This window comes from Chelonoidis abingdonii, chromosome 2 (genome assembly GCF_003597395.2).
Source record: "Chelonoidis abingdonii isolate Lonesome George chromosome 2, CheloAbing_2.0, whole genome shotgun sequence".
Classification (NCBI taxonomy): Eukaryota; Metazoa; Chordata; order Testudines; family Testudinidae; genus Chelonoidis; species Chelonoidis abingdonii.
This window is the reverse complement of record NC_133770.1, coordinates 181,967,656-181,982,576: the sequence shown is the minus strand read 5'-3', so window position 1 is coordinate 181,982,576 and position 14,921 is coordinate 181,967,656. Positions and strand designations below refer to the sequence as shown.

Genomic DNA, 14,921 nt, shown 5'->3' with positions numbered 1-14,921 from the left:
AAACCCTCAGATTGGAACTCCCAACTAGAAAGTGGAATACTAGCCACAGGAATTCCTGACTCACTCAACCCAGAGGGTAACATCCATCAAGCACAGCACATTGTGTGCAGATGGGAGTGAAGGATGTATTGCTTCCAACAGGGAATAAGGAATCAAAATACTTCCTTCATTACCAAGGCTTATCCATAGGCATCTCCTCTTGGAGGCATGGGGTACAGCTGATGCCCGATATGCATGAATAAGCAGCAAAATCATTTTAGCTTTGACCACCTCTTCCCTTTCCACCCCGGTTTTAAAAATGTGGCTCCCCATGCACGCTGAGGAATTTGATATAGGTGAAGTACACTTTGTGTCCCAAACTGGGTGTGAGATATGTAGAATTTAAATGGTGTCTTCAGTGCTTTATATTCCTAAGATCAGAGATTGCCCCTCCCCCGCAGCAGTATGAAGGTCTAGAAAGTAACTTTGTCTGACCATTCCTCTTTGAGTCCAGGTATTACTATTAACATGTCCAGTCTACATTGGCAGCGAAAAAGCATCATCAGTTCATTTATTCACTTATTCAAATGTACACCATTACTTTTATTCTGGAATCTGCTAGAGTTCTCAGTAAGAGCACTTGGTCAGAGATTTATAGTAGTGTGGCTGAAATACGTTTTTTATTGCCTTAATCAGAGCCTAGCAAAATTGTACTTCTCCAGCTTTGTACATGTATTTTGGAGAACATAGAAATTTCACGTCTGCAGTTGAACTTTAGCATAGTGGTAATATTTGTCCTTGCTAATTCCATTTTGTGTTATGTTCTCTTCTCCAAATTGTTCATATATATTGGGAACTGTATTGTGTTCCCTTAACTGTCAGGAGCAGAATGTATTTTGAATCAATTTACTGAGTCACTGCTAAGTGGTATATCTGGAAAAAGTTGACATCTTTGACATTTTCTAAAATAGCAAAAATAACGGTATTTAAGGCATGATTTATGGATGCTGTATGTCAAAAGAATTTCTGTGTTATTATGGTTTGCAGTATAACTGTTCCAACTATTTCAACCATCAAATTGCTGATATGGTGACTAATTAGTGCTTTATTAGTGTTTTTGTGGTCAATTATAAAGTGTTATAAAAAAGCAGTTTAATAAAGAAGAGCTGTGCAATTCTTGTTGTTTCCTTCTTGGAGCTGCTTTGTTTTGTGAGTGGAAGAATTTTTTTTACATAGCTCAGTTTTTATAAGACACATTTCCCCCCAGTAACTAAGAACAACGTCTATGATTAAAAAGTAGACTGGAGCCTTTAGATGTCTTTCTGATTTCTGGCCTCTATTAAAAACTTCTTAAAATAATAGATAGAATTAATTCCTCAAGCCAAAGAAAAATTATATCATCTTAAGTATTTTCCATATTTATTATATTGATTTGACTTGGCTGCAGAAAAAAAAAAAGGAAGCAAAATCTCTTGTATTGCAAGTTTTAAATGTACCAGGCTAAGGTTTACTTAATTAGAACCTCCAGGCAACAAAGGAGCCCTTTTTTAAATTCTGTGAATCTTAATATGCTAAATAATGCAAAGCTTCGACTCTTCAAGCATGAGACACACATCTGGCAGCTTAACATTTAAATTACAGGAAAAAAAACACTTCAGTTGTAATTTTCATGAAGAAAAGAATGGGAAATGTATTACAACTAAATTTAATTTCTTTTTAGATTTTTCATCCTGTCTAATTGCAAGCATTTTGCCGTCTTTCTCTTTATTTATTTATTTTTATACAATTTTTTTCTTTGCATTTTCTTGATCTTTAATTTGAGCTGCTTCTCACTGTTTCAGCCACTGAAGAATTACATTGTGTTTTTACTTAGCAAAAATTGTTCAGAGGAATCTATCTTGGGTTAAAATAATGAGCTCACTGGTACAGAAAATAAAGAGAAGAATGGAATTTCAAAGCCTCACAAATAAAATACAACAGGCACAAGACATGACTAAACAACAATTTTGAGTTGGTTCCAACTCCAAGTTTTAATTTTTCAATATTATTCTTTTCTTTATTTTGCTATTTTCTGGCTGTTTTCATGCGAAAGTAATTACTTCCTTTTTTTCTTCATATTTCTCCAAAGAACATTGACAAATTATTAATAATTTCTGCAAAGCTCATTCGGTAAACCATTAAAATATGGCAAATTAAAACATTAGCACAACAAAGAAAAAAACAATAACCTATAATCCAAGTGTGTAGTCTGGAAATATATATTATCACCCCCCACATACACTTTTAGTTCATGTTTATATGTGTGTGTAATATATGCAGAGTACTCATAATATACAATCTATATCATTTTACAGTGTGTGTGTGTATGTGTGTATGTACATACACACAAACACACTATGGGACAGGTACTTAATGGATGTAAGTTATCATAGATGACTGTTTACACCAGCTGTGGATCTGAACATATATATCCTGAGCTCTGTGGGGGTGTGTAAATATATAAAACTCTATACACACACAAACACACGTACATGTGCATGTGCAAATAAATTACTATGTAAGTGCAGCATATGTATACACTGAGCTCTCAAACACACTTTACTAGCCACTACTAGTTGACAATAGACGTAACTAAAAAAATTATAACTAACCATACCATTTGTCTGCCCTGGTTGTGTTGTATCTTTCCAGTTTCACCCCTAATTTCTCTCTTTCTCACCAGTGCTCAGTGTAATGTGGTTGGAGATTTTTGTTCGCATTGCTGGTCACTCTGCATGTGCCACCATGTTACATTCAAGCCCTTCTTCAGTGATACTGAGCAAATGTTGTTACGTGAATGCTGGCACTTTGGATCTACTTTCAGTTGCACTCAGCAGGTAGCAGAATTGAGCCCATGGTTTACACAACAAAGTAACCAACATTCTTTATACTGAAGAAATAAATCTGGTGTTATGTAAAGTTTTCTGCACTATTATTGTTCTTGTGTCTTTTATTTCTATCTACCCAATGTACTTATATGGCCCTGTTACCATAGTATCACACTGTTCAATGCATTTATCCTCACAATGCTCCAGTGAAAAGGGAAGCTCTATTATCCCCATTTTACACATGGCAAACTGAAGCACAGAGTGGTCAAGTGATTTGCCCAAGGTTACACAGGAAGTCTGTGGTGGAGCATGGAATTGAACGTGGGTTGCCTAGGTTCCTGGCTAGCATGCTAACTAGTTCCCCTCCATTTCAGGTCTTTTTCTTGTATGAAATTATATATGTGGTTTTTTGCTTACAGGAAATTATCCTTGTCAAGTTATCTCAAGTGATTCACATAAATATTATGATTTGGTCCCAGTGAAAGAAGAGCAAGGTATCTCTTACAAGGTAAGGACAATGTTATGCTCTTCTTTAAGCTGCACATATTCTCGTATTACTAAATAAAGTTTCTCAAAAAACATTTGCCGATACAGGTAATAGGTATTTTGGTCTTCTAAGTAGTTTTTCCTGTGCACAAGGGAAAGGAAAGCAGCTGATATTCCAATATGCCAATAAACCTTTATGGCTCAGAACACACCTTTTCCTGAGCTGCTAAAGACTGGCTAAATCAATCAGTTTATAAGTTACCTTCCCCCCTTTGAAGTAGTATTAGATTTCTATTTGCTGATTTTGTGGTGCTGTTACAAGTTATTGCCTCTAGTCACTGGAGCTTCTACCTGTTCTCTGCAGAGGATACATTTTGTTTTGTTTTTTAAAGTTATTCTTGTGGATCAGACTATAGCTACCGCAACGCCCATATGACCAGTGGAATTCTTATGGGGAAAACTGAGGCACAGGATGAAATGACTTATCGCCCAAGAGGCCAGTGGGAATGGAACACAGGTTTGCCCGAGTCCCAGTTCTGCGATCTATCCACTAAACAACACTGTCTCCCTTTACTCTAATTTTACTTTACTCATATCTGATCGAAACAGGTCAGTTCAAGAGAGGAATGGATCCAAATGGGTCCTCCTCCTTTTATTCCAGGGATCACCATTTTACTCTTTTTGAAACCTTCCTCTTTTAAGGTTTGATCCTGCATAGTGGAGGTCAATGGGAGTTTTGACATTGACATAAGGAAACAGAATCAAAGACCTTAGTGCAGACAGCCACTTAGTACTCTTCATTGGAGCCCCCCTTACAAACCCATACCCACTAATAAATCATCCAGCAGAAACGAATGTAGTAAATCTAAGCATGTTAACTTCCAGAACGTATCTGAGTTTTATCAAGCTAGAGTGAGACAGCCAATGTCATTCCAATCCTAAAGCCATGTCTCCTATGCCATGTGTCTGTAATCTCCATTCCCACCATCAACAAGCAAATCCTAGCAAATTTCCCTAAATTGGCATGTAAATAATTCTGCCTCGTGTTCTGAATCATAGAAATATAGGGCTGAAAGGGATCGCAAGAAGTCATCTAGTCTATTCGCCTGTGCTGACACAAGATTAAGTATTCCTAGACCATCCCTAACCAAATGATTGTCTAATCTATTATTAGAAACCTCTAGTGATGGGGATTCCACAACCTCTCTTGGTAACCTATTCCAATTCTTAACTATCTCATAGTTAGAAAGTTTTTCCTAATATCTAACTTAAAGCTCCCTTGCTGCAGATTAAGGCAATTACTTCTTGTCCTACCTTCAGTGGATACAGAGCACAGTTGATCACTGTCCTCTTTATCACAGCCCTTTTAACATATTTGAAGGCCGTTATCAATCCCCCTCAGTCTTCTTTTTTTCAAGATTAAACATGCCCAGTTTTTTAAAGCTTTCCTCATAGATTAAATTTTCTAAACCTTTCATCATTTTTGTTGCTGTCCTCTACACTCTCTCTCCAATCTATCCACATCTTCCTTAAAGTGTGGTGTCCAGAACTGGCTGAGGCCTCATCAATGCTGAGTAGAGCAGAATAGCCACATCCTGTGTCTTACTACATAGGACACTCCTGTTAAAACACCCCAGACTGATATTTGCCTTTTTTTGCAACTGCATCATATTGTTTATTCCTATTCATATCCATTAGATTCTTTCCAGCAGTACTACTACCTAGCCTAGTATTCCCAGGTTTGTATTTATGCATTTGATTTCTCTTTCACCAGTGCAGTTCTTTGCACTTTTTCTTTATTGAATTTCATCTTATTAGTTTCTGATCCATTCTCTGAATGACTTTGAAAAACATATTTCTTTCCTGTCTTAATATATCTTGCCAAAGTTGTCTTTGCTATTCAAAATGTGTATTACTTACATGTAATAGATATTTGACTTCACCACCTTGCCCAAATGATTAACTCGGCAGTGCCCCAAAGTTGAAAGCTTAGAATGCCAGTTGCAGGGCACTAAAATTCATACATTCCCTCATGGACACCTCATGGAAGATCTCGCATGCTGTGATTCGAGAAAGCATGTAATTAAAAACACTGACGTCTGGTGAAGGACACTCATTTACAAACTCTCAATTGGCAACACCCCATATAGTCACAGGATTTCTTCTTGCTTGGTGTGCTGAAACCATAAACTTCCATGTTGACCAGTATTGTCTTATTGTTTTCTTGTACTCCCCCTTCAGTTTGGATCAAGCGTCTGTTATACTTAGATGGTCCTTGCCCAAAGAAACTTACAATCTTCTTGCTCTCTGTTTGTACAGTGCCTGACATAATGGCATCCTAGTCCATGACCAGAGCTTCTGGGCACTTTGGTAATTACTGATAAGAACATGTGTCAATGATTTTTTAAACATCAGCTCTCCATATCTTGTTTTTCATCAAGATTCTGCCTTGTGGGTGTTTGCCCTCTTCTAGGGCCATATGTTTTGGTCTCTCTTGAATTAATTTCTTTGTCACTGAGGTAGTCCCTGAGTGTCAATGTCCTCCACGTTTTTTATCTTCATACAAAGGGCCTGAGAGTTGTACTTTCATGTGCATTCGTCTTGACACCTCATAAAGTGTGTATCAGGCATTTTTTGTCTTATTTTGTATTTATAAGCTTCAAGTCCCTCTTTCTTTGCACATAAGTGTCCAAAGGCAAGAATAAGGGAAAACAACCATACTGTCAGATAAGAGGGGATCCCTCTGAAAGAAAGAGCACCTGTGGTATCAGACATGCTGACACTGTCATTTTCTAATTGCTTGGCCAAGGATCTGATCAACTTGTGAATAGGCACAATGCCATTTAAACATGCGGGCACACATTGCCATGGAACCACATATGAGTCGCACATGCATAGTCTCAGGGCAGAATATACCAGTGGGGCTTCCCACATGTCTGTCATTCCTGAGTATTGACATTTGTAGTTCAGAGAATGTGTCCATGCTAAATTACCCTGGGATAGATTTACTATAAAATATTTTTAATGCGTTTAATGTCCCATAGGGGAAATAATTGATCATGTATAAACAGTGTTCAGAATAATTTGTTCTTCTGCTTCATATGACTTCAAAAACAGAGCTAAAATATTATTAATGCTTCCAGAGCAGCAGCATTTTAAAGGTGAATTTGCTAGCAGTACAATAACATTGAGCATTGAAAAAAGTCCAAATCCATATAATCTTCTCCCCCCATCCATCTCCCTCCCCATGAGAAGAAGTTGAGGAAAGAACTGAAAATCCCCCCTGTTTCAAGTCACTGAGTTTTCAAGCAATTGTCCCCTTTAGGGAGGCGAGGAAGGCATGAAACAATCAGAGCAACAACCACAAGAGCCATTTTAGAAATGGAGGGCCAGGTCCCAGGGGCAAAGCTGCATAGCTCTTGGGGTGACAGACTGAAGGGGAGTGTTAACTATCTGGGCTGGCTCCAACCCCATAATTACCAGCTCTCTTTAAAAAGAGAGTCATGGTGTTATAGTAACCTCTCCAGTGGCTGGCTTGAAACCCCTACCTCATAGTGGCCCCATTTCAGCAAGGCACTTAAGCACCTGGGTAATTTAGTACTGAGTAGTCCCATTGACTTCAATAGGATGACTGTGCTTATGAATGTGGTTAAGTTCCTGGCTGAATGAGGACCTACGTTAGGGTACTGGAGCACAGAAGGTTTCTGTATAGAGCAATGCTGACATGAATTATTGGACATTTGAAATCTGGTTTTAAAATTTTTAAATGATCCCTTTTTTCGTAATGGATTCAGTGAAAAAGTCTAGATCCACAACCACACCTCCCAATTCATTGTGGTGTTTGAAATCAAGATGCAGGGTCTGAATTTTGTTACCTGAGCCCATTTCTGAGCCTGGTAATGGAATTTTCTCCTAAAATAAATTCCTAATGGAATTTTCTTGACAATCATTGCATCAGCAATTTTTACACAGTTCATTATTTGTTAACAGGTCTACTCTTTTCCTATTTTTTTCATCTTTAAGAAAAATATCTGACAAACTTTGCCTATTTCTTGCACTGTGTTCTGTTGTTATCATTATTGTTTTTAAAATAAACATTTTTTTGTGAACTATAGAAAAGTTTACGTTAGTAAAAGAAATGTTTTTCGGAAACAGCTGGGCTACATATTTACATAGAATGTGCTCTGGGTGAGACTGAAGAGCAGTGGTAGCACCTTTTTTTATGTTGTTATCACCATGGTGTGGCATACAATTACGATATTAAGTGATAGTTGTTAAGGACACAGTCATCTTTGTCATATGATCTTTATGAGAAATTAAATGCATGTCCATCCTCAGGCCATTCAATTAATGTTTAGTTTTGAGTCATGTTTGTGAATGATCAGATGTAGGCCAATGAAATTCATACGTAATCCTTTTTAATGCCTTTTTGGTTTGTATCCTAAGTAATGTATTTTTGATTTAATTTTCCCAAGGAGTAACATCACAGAAACTATGTCAGTGCAACTCACATACTTTACCCACAAAACCTTTTATGAAATCTCAGACTGTTTTTAGGGACTGAGTTCTTGCAGTGATATGCCTAGCTAGTCCACAACACTGTTCCATGGTTGTATGATATTAATGTTTAAAGGCATCTTTGAGTACAAAACCCACTTCTACCATACCTTCACTGTACAAATTCATATAAAACCATCTTTGCAGCTATGTTCTATGGCAGTATTTCAACTGACCACTGAAAATATCATAAGGATTTTTATCATATTTATCTATATCCATGTTTAGCATACCATTGACATGGATCTGAGTTTGTCTGCTATGTCAATGAGTCCTAAACTAAACTGCAAAAGATAGCTGTGTCTATGCAATCAAATTTTAAACAGATTTTTCTGTTAAACCATAATAGCTTATTGAGTAAACAGTGTAGTAATAATTTTCTGTATTAGTATATTTAGCAAAATACGTGGTGATTTTACTGGGCTCCATACTGCAGTCTTATGCCAGCAAAACTCCCACTGAGGCCTCCAAGGTCTATAAAGAAAATATGATTTCTAGTTAATTACTGTGTTCATAGATTCATAGATTTTTAAGGTCAGAAGGGACCTGATCATCTAGTCTGACTTCCTGTATAACCTAGGCCATAGAATTTCATCCAGTTACTCCTGCACTGAGCCCAATAACTTGTTTTTGACAAAAAGCATATCTTCCAGAAAGGTGTCCAAGCTTGATTTGAAGGCCTCAAGAGGTGGAGAATCCCCCACTTTCCACGGTAGTTTGTTCCAACGGGTAATCACCTTCACTGTTAGAAATTTGTTTTTTATTTCTAAGTGAATTTTTCTGGCTTTAACCTCCAGCCATGTATTCTTGTTATGCTTTCTGTGCTATATTAAAGACCCCTTGGTACCTGGTATTTTATCCCCATGAAGGTACTGATACACCATGATGAACTCACCTCTTGATCTTCATTTTGGTGAGCTAAATAGGTCAAGCTCCTTAAGTCTCTCTGATGGATTTTTTTCCAGTCCTCAGCCCTTCAGAACGAAAAACTCAGGGAGAGAATGTGGGCAGTATACAAGGATCCCTCCTAGCACTCCCAAAGGGAATGGGAATGGTGAGGAAATATGAACTGTGGCCCAACCCACTTCTTCACAGGACAGCAGAACAGGGCAGTTGGAAGACAGAAGCAGGTTGCATCATTCTCTGGGTTCTGTATCAGAATTGGGCTTAATAATGGATGTGTACCAGTTTCTTGGATAATACAGTAAGCTTGTTGGGCCTGGGTCACTACTGCTTCACTCCAGGTTTACACCAGTTAATACGAGTAGTCAAGCCCACTGATAGAAGTTAACGTTAAGGTGGAATTGGCAATTCTAACTTTGTATTTATTGGCTTTTGTCAGTATGTGCTACAACTTTCATATTACTTTGATATAATATTATGTCCTGATTATTCTGAATATGTGTAATAATTTAAAGATGCAATTGAAACAAGGTTTATGCTTTGTTTTTTGTTGCACCTATTTATTGTTTTATTTATTAATCTTTTGTTTTAAAGATGAATCAAAGTGATGCAACTGACCAACAGTGTCAAGGCAAATCAAGTCCTGGAACCAGTGTAGCTGCAGGAGACGGGGAAGTATCTTCACCGAATACTTCTTATCTGGATGAATTAGAGAAGTATAGATTCTCTGTGTGGTAAGTAACCTAAGCATCTAATAGCCTTATATCTAGAACTTATTTTTTGTTTGCTTATGTAAAATAGTGTACATAAGAACATAAGAACAGCCGTACCGGGTCAGACCAAAGGTCCATCTAGCCCAGTATCCTGTCTACCGACAGTGGCCAGTGCCAGGTGCCTCAGAGGGAGTGGACCTAACAGGCAGTGATCAAGTGATCTCTCTCCTGCCATCCATCTCCATCCTCTGACAAACAGAGGCTAGGGACACCATTCCTTACCCATTCTGGCTAATAGCCATTAATGGACTTAACCACAATGAATTTATCCAGTTCTCTTTTAAACGCTGTTATAGTCCTAGCCTTCACAACCTCCTCAGATAAGGAGTTCCGCAAGTTGACTGTGTGCTGTGTGAAGAAGAACTTCCTTGTACTTGTTTTAAATCTGCTACCTATTAAAATATAGCACATATATATATACATTACACACAAAGAACTATGTTAACAGAACATTATGTTTGCAAATTCAAGCCATTAAAAGTTAGCAAATGCCAGTGTTAAAGTTGCTGTTTAATCTTAATTCAGTCCCCTTGTGCATAAGCATTATGATATGTTCTCATGGAAAGAAAGACTGTAATATATTTTACATAGGATCCCCACCTCATTCAGTACACAGGATGGGCAGTGCTCATTTAATATTTTGTTTTCTGCTCAGTGAATAGCTTTAGGCCTTATTTACTAAACACTGTTCAAATCTCACTCTATAGACAGAATTATTAATTTGCTTGTGGGATTTTCTATAGGCACTCATCACTACGATGTCTGAATGCTTCACTAACATTAATTAATTAATTTTCACAACACTTCTGTGAGGAGAGAGGTGTTGTTATTCCCATTTTACAGATGGGGATCTGAGGTACAGAGGGATGAAGATAAAAAATTTCCACTAATTTTGGGTGCCCAGTTTGAGAGGCTGGGACCTGATTTTTTTAGAATACTTGCCAATATATAGCATAAAGGCTTGTTGGAAAAAACATTGATGGAACCATTTTCTGTCAGACACTGCAATTTTGTTGAAGTTGAAAACCTTCACGAAATTGTTTAAATGTTGCTGAAAATTCATTTTGGAAGTAAGCTTCAAAAAAAGTACAGACAGTGTCAAAACATCTCACTATGACGTTTTCAAAGCAAAATGTTTCAGTTTTTTGTTTTGAAGTTACTTTTCTCTATGATCTTTTATTTACTCTATACGATAAAATAAAGGTATAGTATGAAATAATATATAATAAAAAAGGCAAACTCAAAACAAAACTTTGTTGTCAAAACAAAACATTTCAATCCATCAGAAACCATTTTTAAAAATTTTTATCTTGCGGAGAAGTTCAAAATTTGGGGGGGTTGTTCCTAATCAGAACAAAGGCAAATGCTGAAATCTCAAAATCTTTTGTGAAATGGAATTTCCGTCTTCCTATCACAGCTCTGTACAATGCTTTATATGTTCAAAGCAGAGCTCAATACTTGAAAATCTGGATTTCAAGTCAGGCACCCAGAAAATAAGGAACACACGAGTGACCTCTTGTGAGAAGTTTGGTTTAAGTGACTTTTCCAGAATTACACAGGAACACTGATAGAGGCAGCGATAGAAATCCTATACTTCAGAGCAGCATTCAACTGCCATTACCATGAGACCATCCTTTCTTTTCCCGTAGTCCCCTGCCTCATGAAGCAGCAAATGAAGTGGTCCTCCAGACAACAATCTCCTTCACGCAACCCTGGATCACCCCCAGAGCAGTGAAGCACTGAATGAGGCAGGGGGTCCTCTGGAAAAAATAGTGGGTGATCATGTCATTAAAGACTGTGTCATAATGCTTCTGGAAGTGTTGTCTTTTAAAAGAGCCATAAAAATATGATTCTGGCCATTTGTTGCTATTAGAGACCCGAAGGATTTTCTTTTAAAGTGCAGCTATCAGAGTTGCAGTTTTAACCTCACAACATCCTTGCCAAATCCCAATATTATATCCTCCTACCTCAATTTTCCAATTAGTTAAAAAAGTCTGCATCGTTTCCCATCCTAAATTCTACTATCTATCTATGTCTTACAAAATTTCATAGATCCAGACAGTGCTGGTAATCAATATCTAAGCAATATTGACTTTTGAAAGAACAAAATATCATTCATATTGAAAGTACCTGTTTTTCTCTTTTATATGTTCAAAGCAGAGCTCAATACTTGAAAATCTGAATTTCAAGTCAGGCATCCACAAAATAAGGAACACACAATGAGTGACCTAGCACTCCAAAAACCCCTAGCAAATTCCAATGCTCCTGAAGTGAACAGTAGTCTTGGAAAATCATGGTTATTGGCATCCCCGCTGTAACCTGGGCCCAGTGAGGACTTTAAAGATTAAGGCTCTGATTTGGTGAGGTACTTAAATAATCAATGGGAATATTCATTAGCTTAAAGTTAGGCGTGCATTTATTTGCCTCGTTGAATTGCGGTCTAGGGACAGATTGTAGCCCTTCCCCTACGGTTTTCTTTCTCTTTTCATGGTAAGTTTTTTAGTAAACTTATATTCCCAGATCATGTGATTAACTGCATGTGGGCACACATCTGACTTCAGTGGGGTTCCAGGCAAGTGAAGAAGGGTACCTCAGAACAGCAGGAGGGGCCTTATTTTGTAGATGCTAGGAAACAATTATTTCAAAATGATTTCATGCTTAATGGTGGCTGTGCAATTCTTCTTCACATGGAGATAATCACTCTTGATATTTCATTATATTAATGTGCCATTCGGTTACGCTGTCTCTGTCATCTTATTTACAGTAAACACCAGTATTTATTTTTACTTGAAAGTTCCATGAGGTGGAACAAAGTCAAATTGGGAGATCCTTGCCTGTGTAATTCCTTTACTTTCTGATTTGGTACTGGTGAAATGTCATCAATGTAGAAAATAGAGTAGGAAAACAAATCTCTTCCTAAAATGGATATATATTGGATTTAGCATCTTGAGCAGGGACCTTTTAGTTTATCTTCTTTCTCAAACTGAGAGTGAATTCAGTTTTCATTAACGAACTGAACAAACATCAGATGCCATTTTGTTTCAATTTCTCTGATACACTTTCCACCACAGATGACCTTTCAATAGGTTTCTGCCTCTTTTTGTCTTTTTCTCTTTTTCTTTTCTCTCTTTTCTTTCATTCTCTCTTCTTTTCTCATACTCTTTATCAAAGAACATCGTTCTCCTTTGTCTGCTTCCAGAACTTTTTCTCTCTTAGGGTTTGCTACCCTTTAAAAAATGTAACACAAGATAATTAGCTACCACAAAAAACAAATTAATAGGGCTGTAGGTCTAGGGGCTGCTTGGATCTCCATAAACTTCAGAGTTTTAGATGCTCTGAGATGCAATCTGAGCAATTTCCTTGATCTTTTATTGGAGCTGGTAAATCATTTATTGGGGAAGCTTTTTTACAAAACCCTCTTTAAAAATATCCTATAAAATGTATTTATCATAAAATACTGTACTACCAACAGTCTTCAAAGTTGCACTGTATTAATTATAAACTAACAGTTGAAATGTAACAAGTTTAAACTTTACAGTGTACTCTCCCTACCTCTGTCTCTCTCTGTCTCATGTAGGTGTTGCTAAAAAAGCGGTTGGAGGAGCAAAGATAAAAAATTGAAACTTCCCTGTGATTTTTTTCTCATTGCTATCAGTGTGTGTGTTTGTCTGTCTATCCCTTTCTATTATTATTAATATTGCCGTTGTGTCTGGAAACCTAATTAGGCCCCATTGTGCTAGGCACTGTATGCACAGATGACAAAAAGATTGTCCCTACTCCAAAGAGTTTAGAGTCTAAGGCATAGAACCTGAAAACACTGTGTGGGGATGCACCGCTGTGGCTATGCATAGCTTTGCTGAAAGGAGTGGGGTTTTGTTCAGGCACAGAGAATTACAGAAACAAGGCCTTACTGTATGATGAAAAACAACCAATGGATACAAAGACAAACATGGAAAGCACAAGATAAAAGTGATATGAGTATGGTTAGCATAACTAGCAGAAACTGAGGCACACCAGCTGCCTAACTATTGATGAGTGTTTTGTAGGCATCGGTGCAGAGATGAAACCCTAGAAACTCTCTCCAAACACTCATATCTTTGAGTCTTTTATCTCTCATTCTTTCAGTTAAAGGACTCACATTCATAGACCCCAATGCCCAATTACCTGACAGAAGCATATGAATATTTCCCAGTGTCTAACTGGAGGAATTAGACATCAGGAGATATTCAAAATCCTGGGTGGGATAGTAGATTCTTGGGGCCTTTTACTTCTCTGAGTAAATTCTGAATCCATGAAATTTTGGAAGCTTCAAAAATACAGTTGAGCAAACTAGGTGAAGTAAAATAAGAATCTGTCCCTCAACATTTTTAAACTCAACTGCTTTTAATAGTCCCATCTCCACAATTCTAGTTTACTAACAGGATCAGAAAGGCCAAAATGCTGAGGAAAATATCTGTTCACATGGTATTTCTGGTTCATCTAGAAGTAGGAAGTTCCAGAAACTTCACGAGAGCCTAGACTCAAAAGTTTTCCAGCCCAGTTCTGCAGACCAAATAAGCAAGTGAAACATATAAAGTTTGACCATCACTATAAAAAATGTTCCCCACAACTTTTCTTCTTTGGCACTGTGAGCCCACATCCCTAGAGGTGAATAGTAAATATGGTATAATAAATCCTTTCACTGTGTACTATTTGTCTTTGTTTTTAATTTGTGTATAGATTGTTGATAGAAACAAATTATGACTATTTTTTAAGTATATGTATTTTAACTTATAAAAATATTTCAACTCTGAACTCTATGAATCTTTGATATGAGTTATGAGCCTACATAATTAATTGGCAGCTTATACCATCAACAGCCCCTCAATAAACACAACTGTTTAAGATTAATATTATGTACTAGGATAAAAGTACCTATCTATATGGCTTCTAATCAAAGCAGTTAGATCATTAGCAATGCAGCTATAGCTCATGATCAGATTAAATAATATTAGAAAAGAATTTTTTTCCAAATCCTAACATACGTTGAGCCAAATCAAGCTAACTTCTCTAAAATTAAATGATCCAACCCATTCATGGAGAAATAGTATGCTGCATAGCAATCTTGTGTTTAAAGTTGCCTCTGTACCACAGGTACAAACTAGTTGCAATATTTTTATCATATTGCCTAGTAAATTCAGATTCTCAGACAGGAACATCAGACTGAGAACAAATCAATGTTACCCTGTGCAGAGACATTAGAAAGGACTAAATTCTACCTTGATTTATATCTGTATGCCACTGAAATCAGTGGAGTTCAGGAGGTGTAAATCAGAGCAGGCTTTGGCTCTAAATTACAGCCTTTGTCATTTCACTT

The 14,921-nt window shown here is 37.1% G+C and overlaps 1 protein-coding gene across 1 annotated transcript in view; it reads left to right on the top strand.

The window, feature by feature from the left end:
* The window catches only part of LOC116816208 (uncharacterized), a gene marked incomplete at its 5' end in the record, with an annotated part of 265,924 nt that overhangs the window by 97,471 nt on the left and 153,532 nt on the right, over positions 1 to 14,921 (top strand). Inside the window, 2 exons of the mRNA XM_075062012.1 lie at positions 3,266 to 3,354; positions 9,387 to 9,526. Of these exons, the coding sequence (XP_074918113.1) occupies positions 3,266 to 3,354; positions 9,387 to 9,526 (229 nt within the window). The remainder of the gene's footprint in view (positions 1 to 3,265; positions 3,355 to 9,386; positions 9,527 to 14,921) is intronic.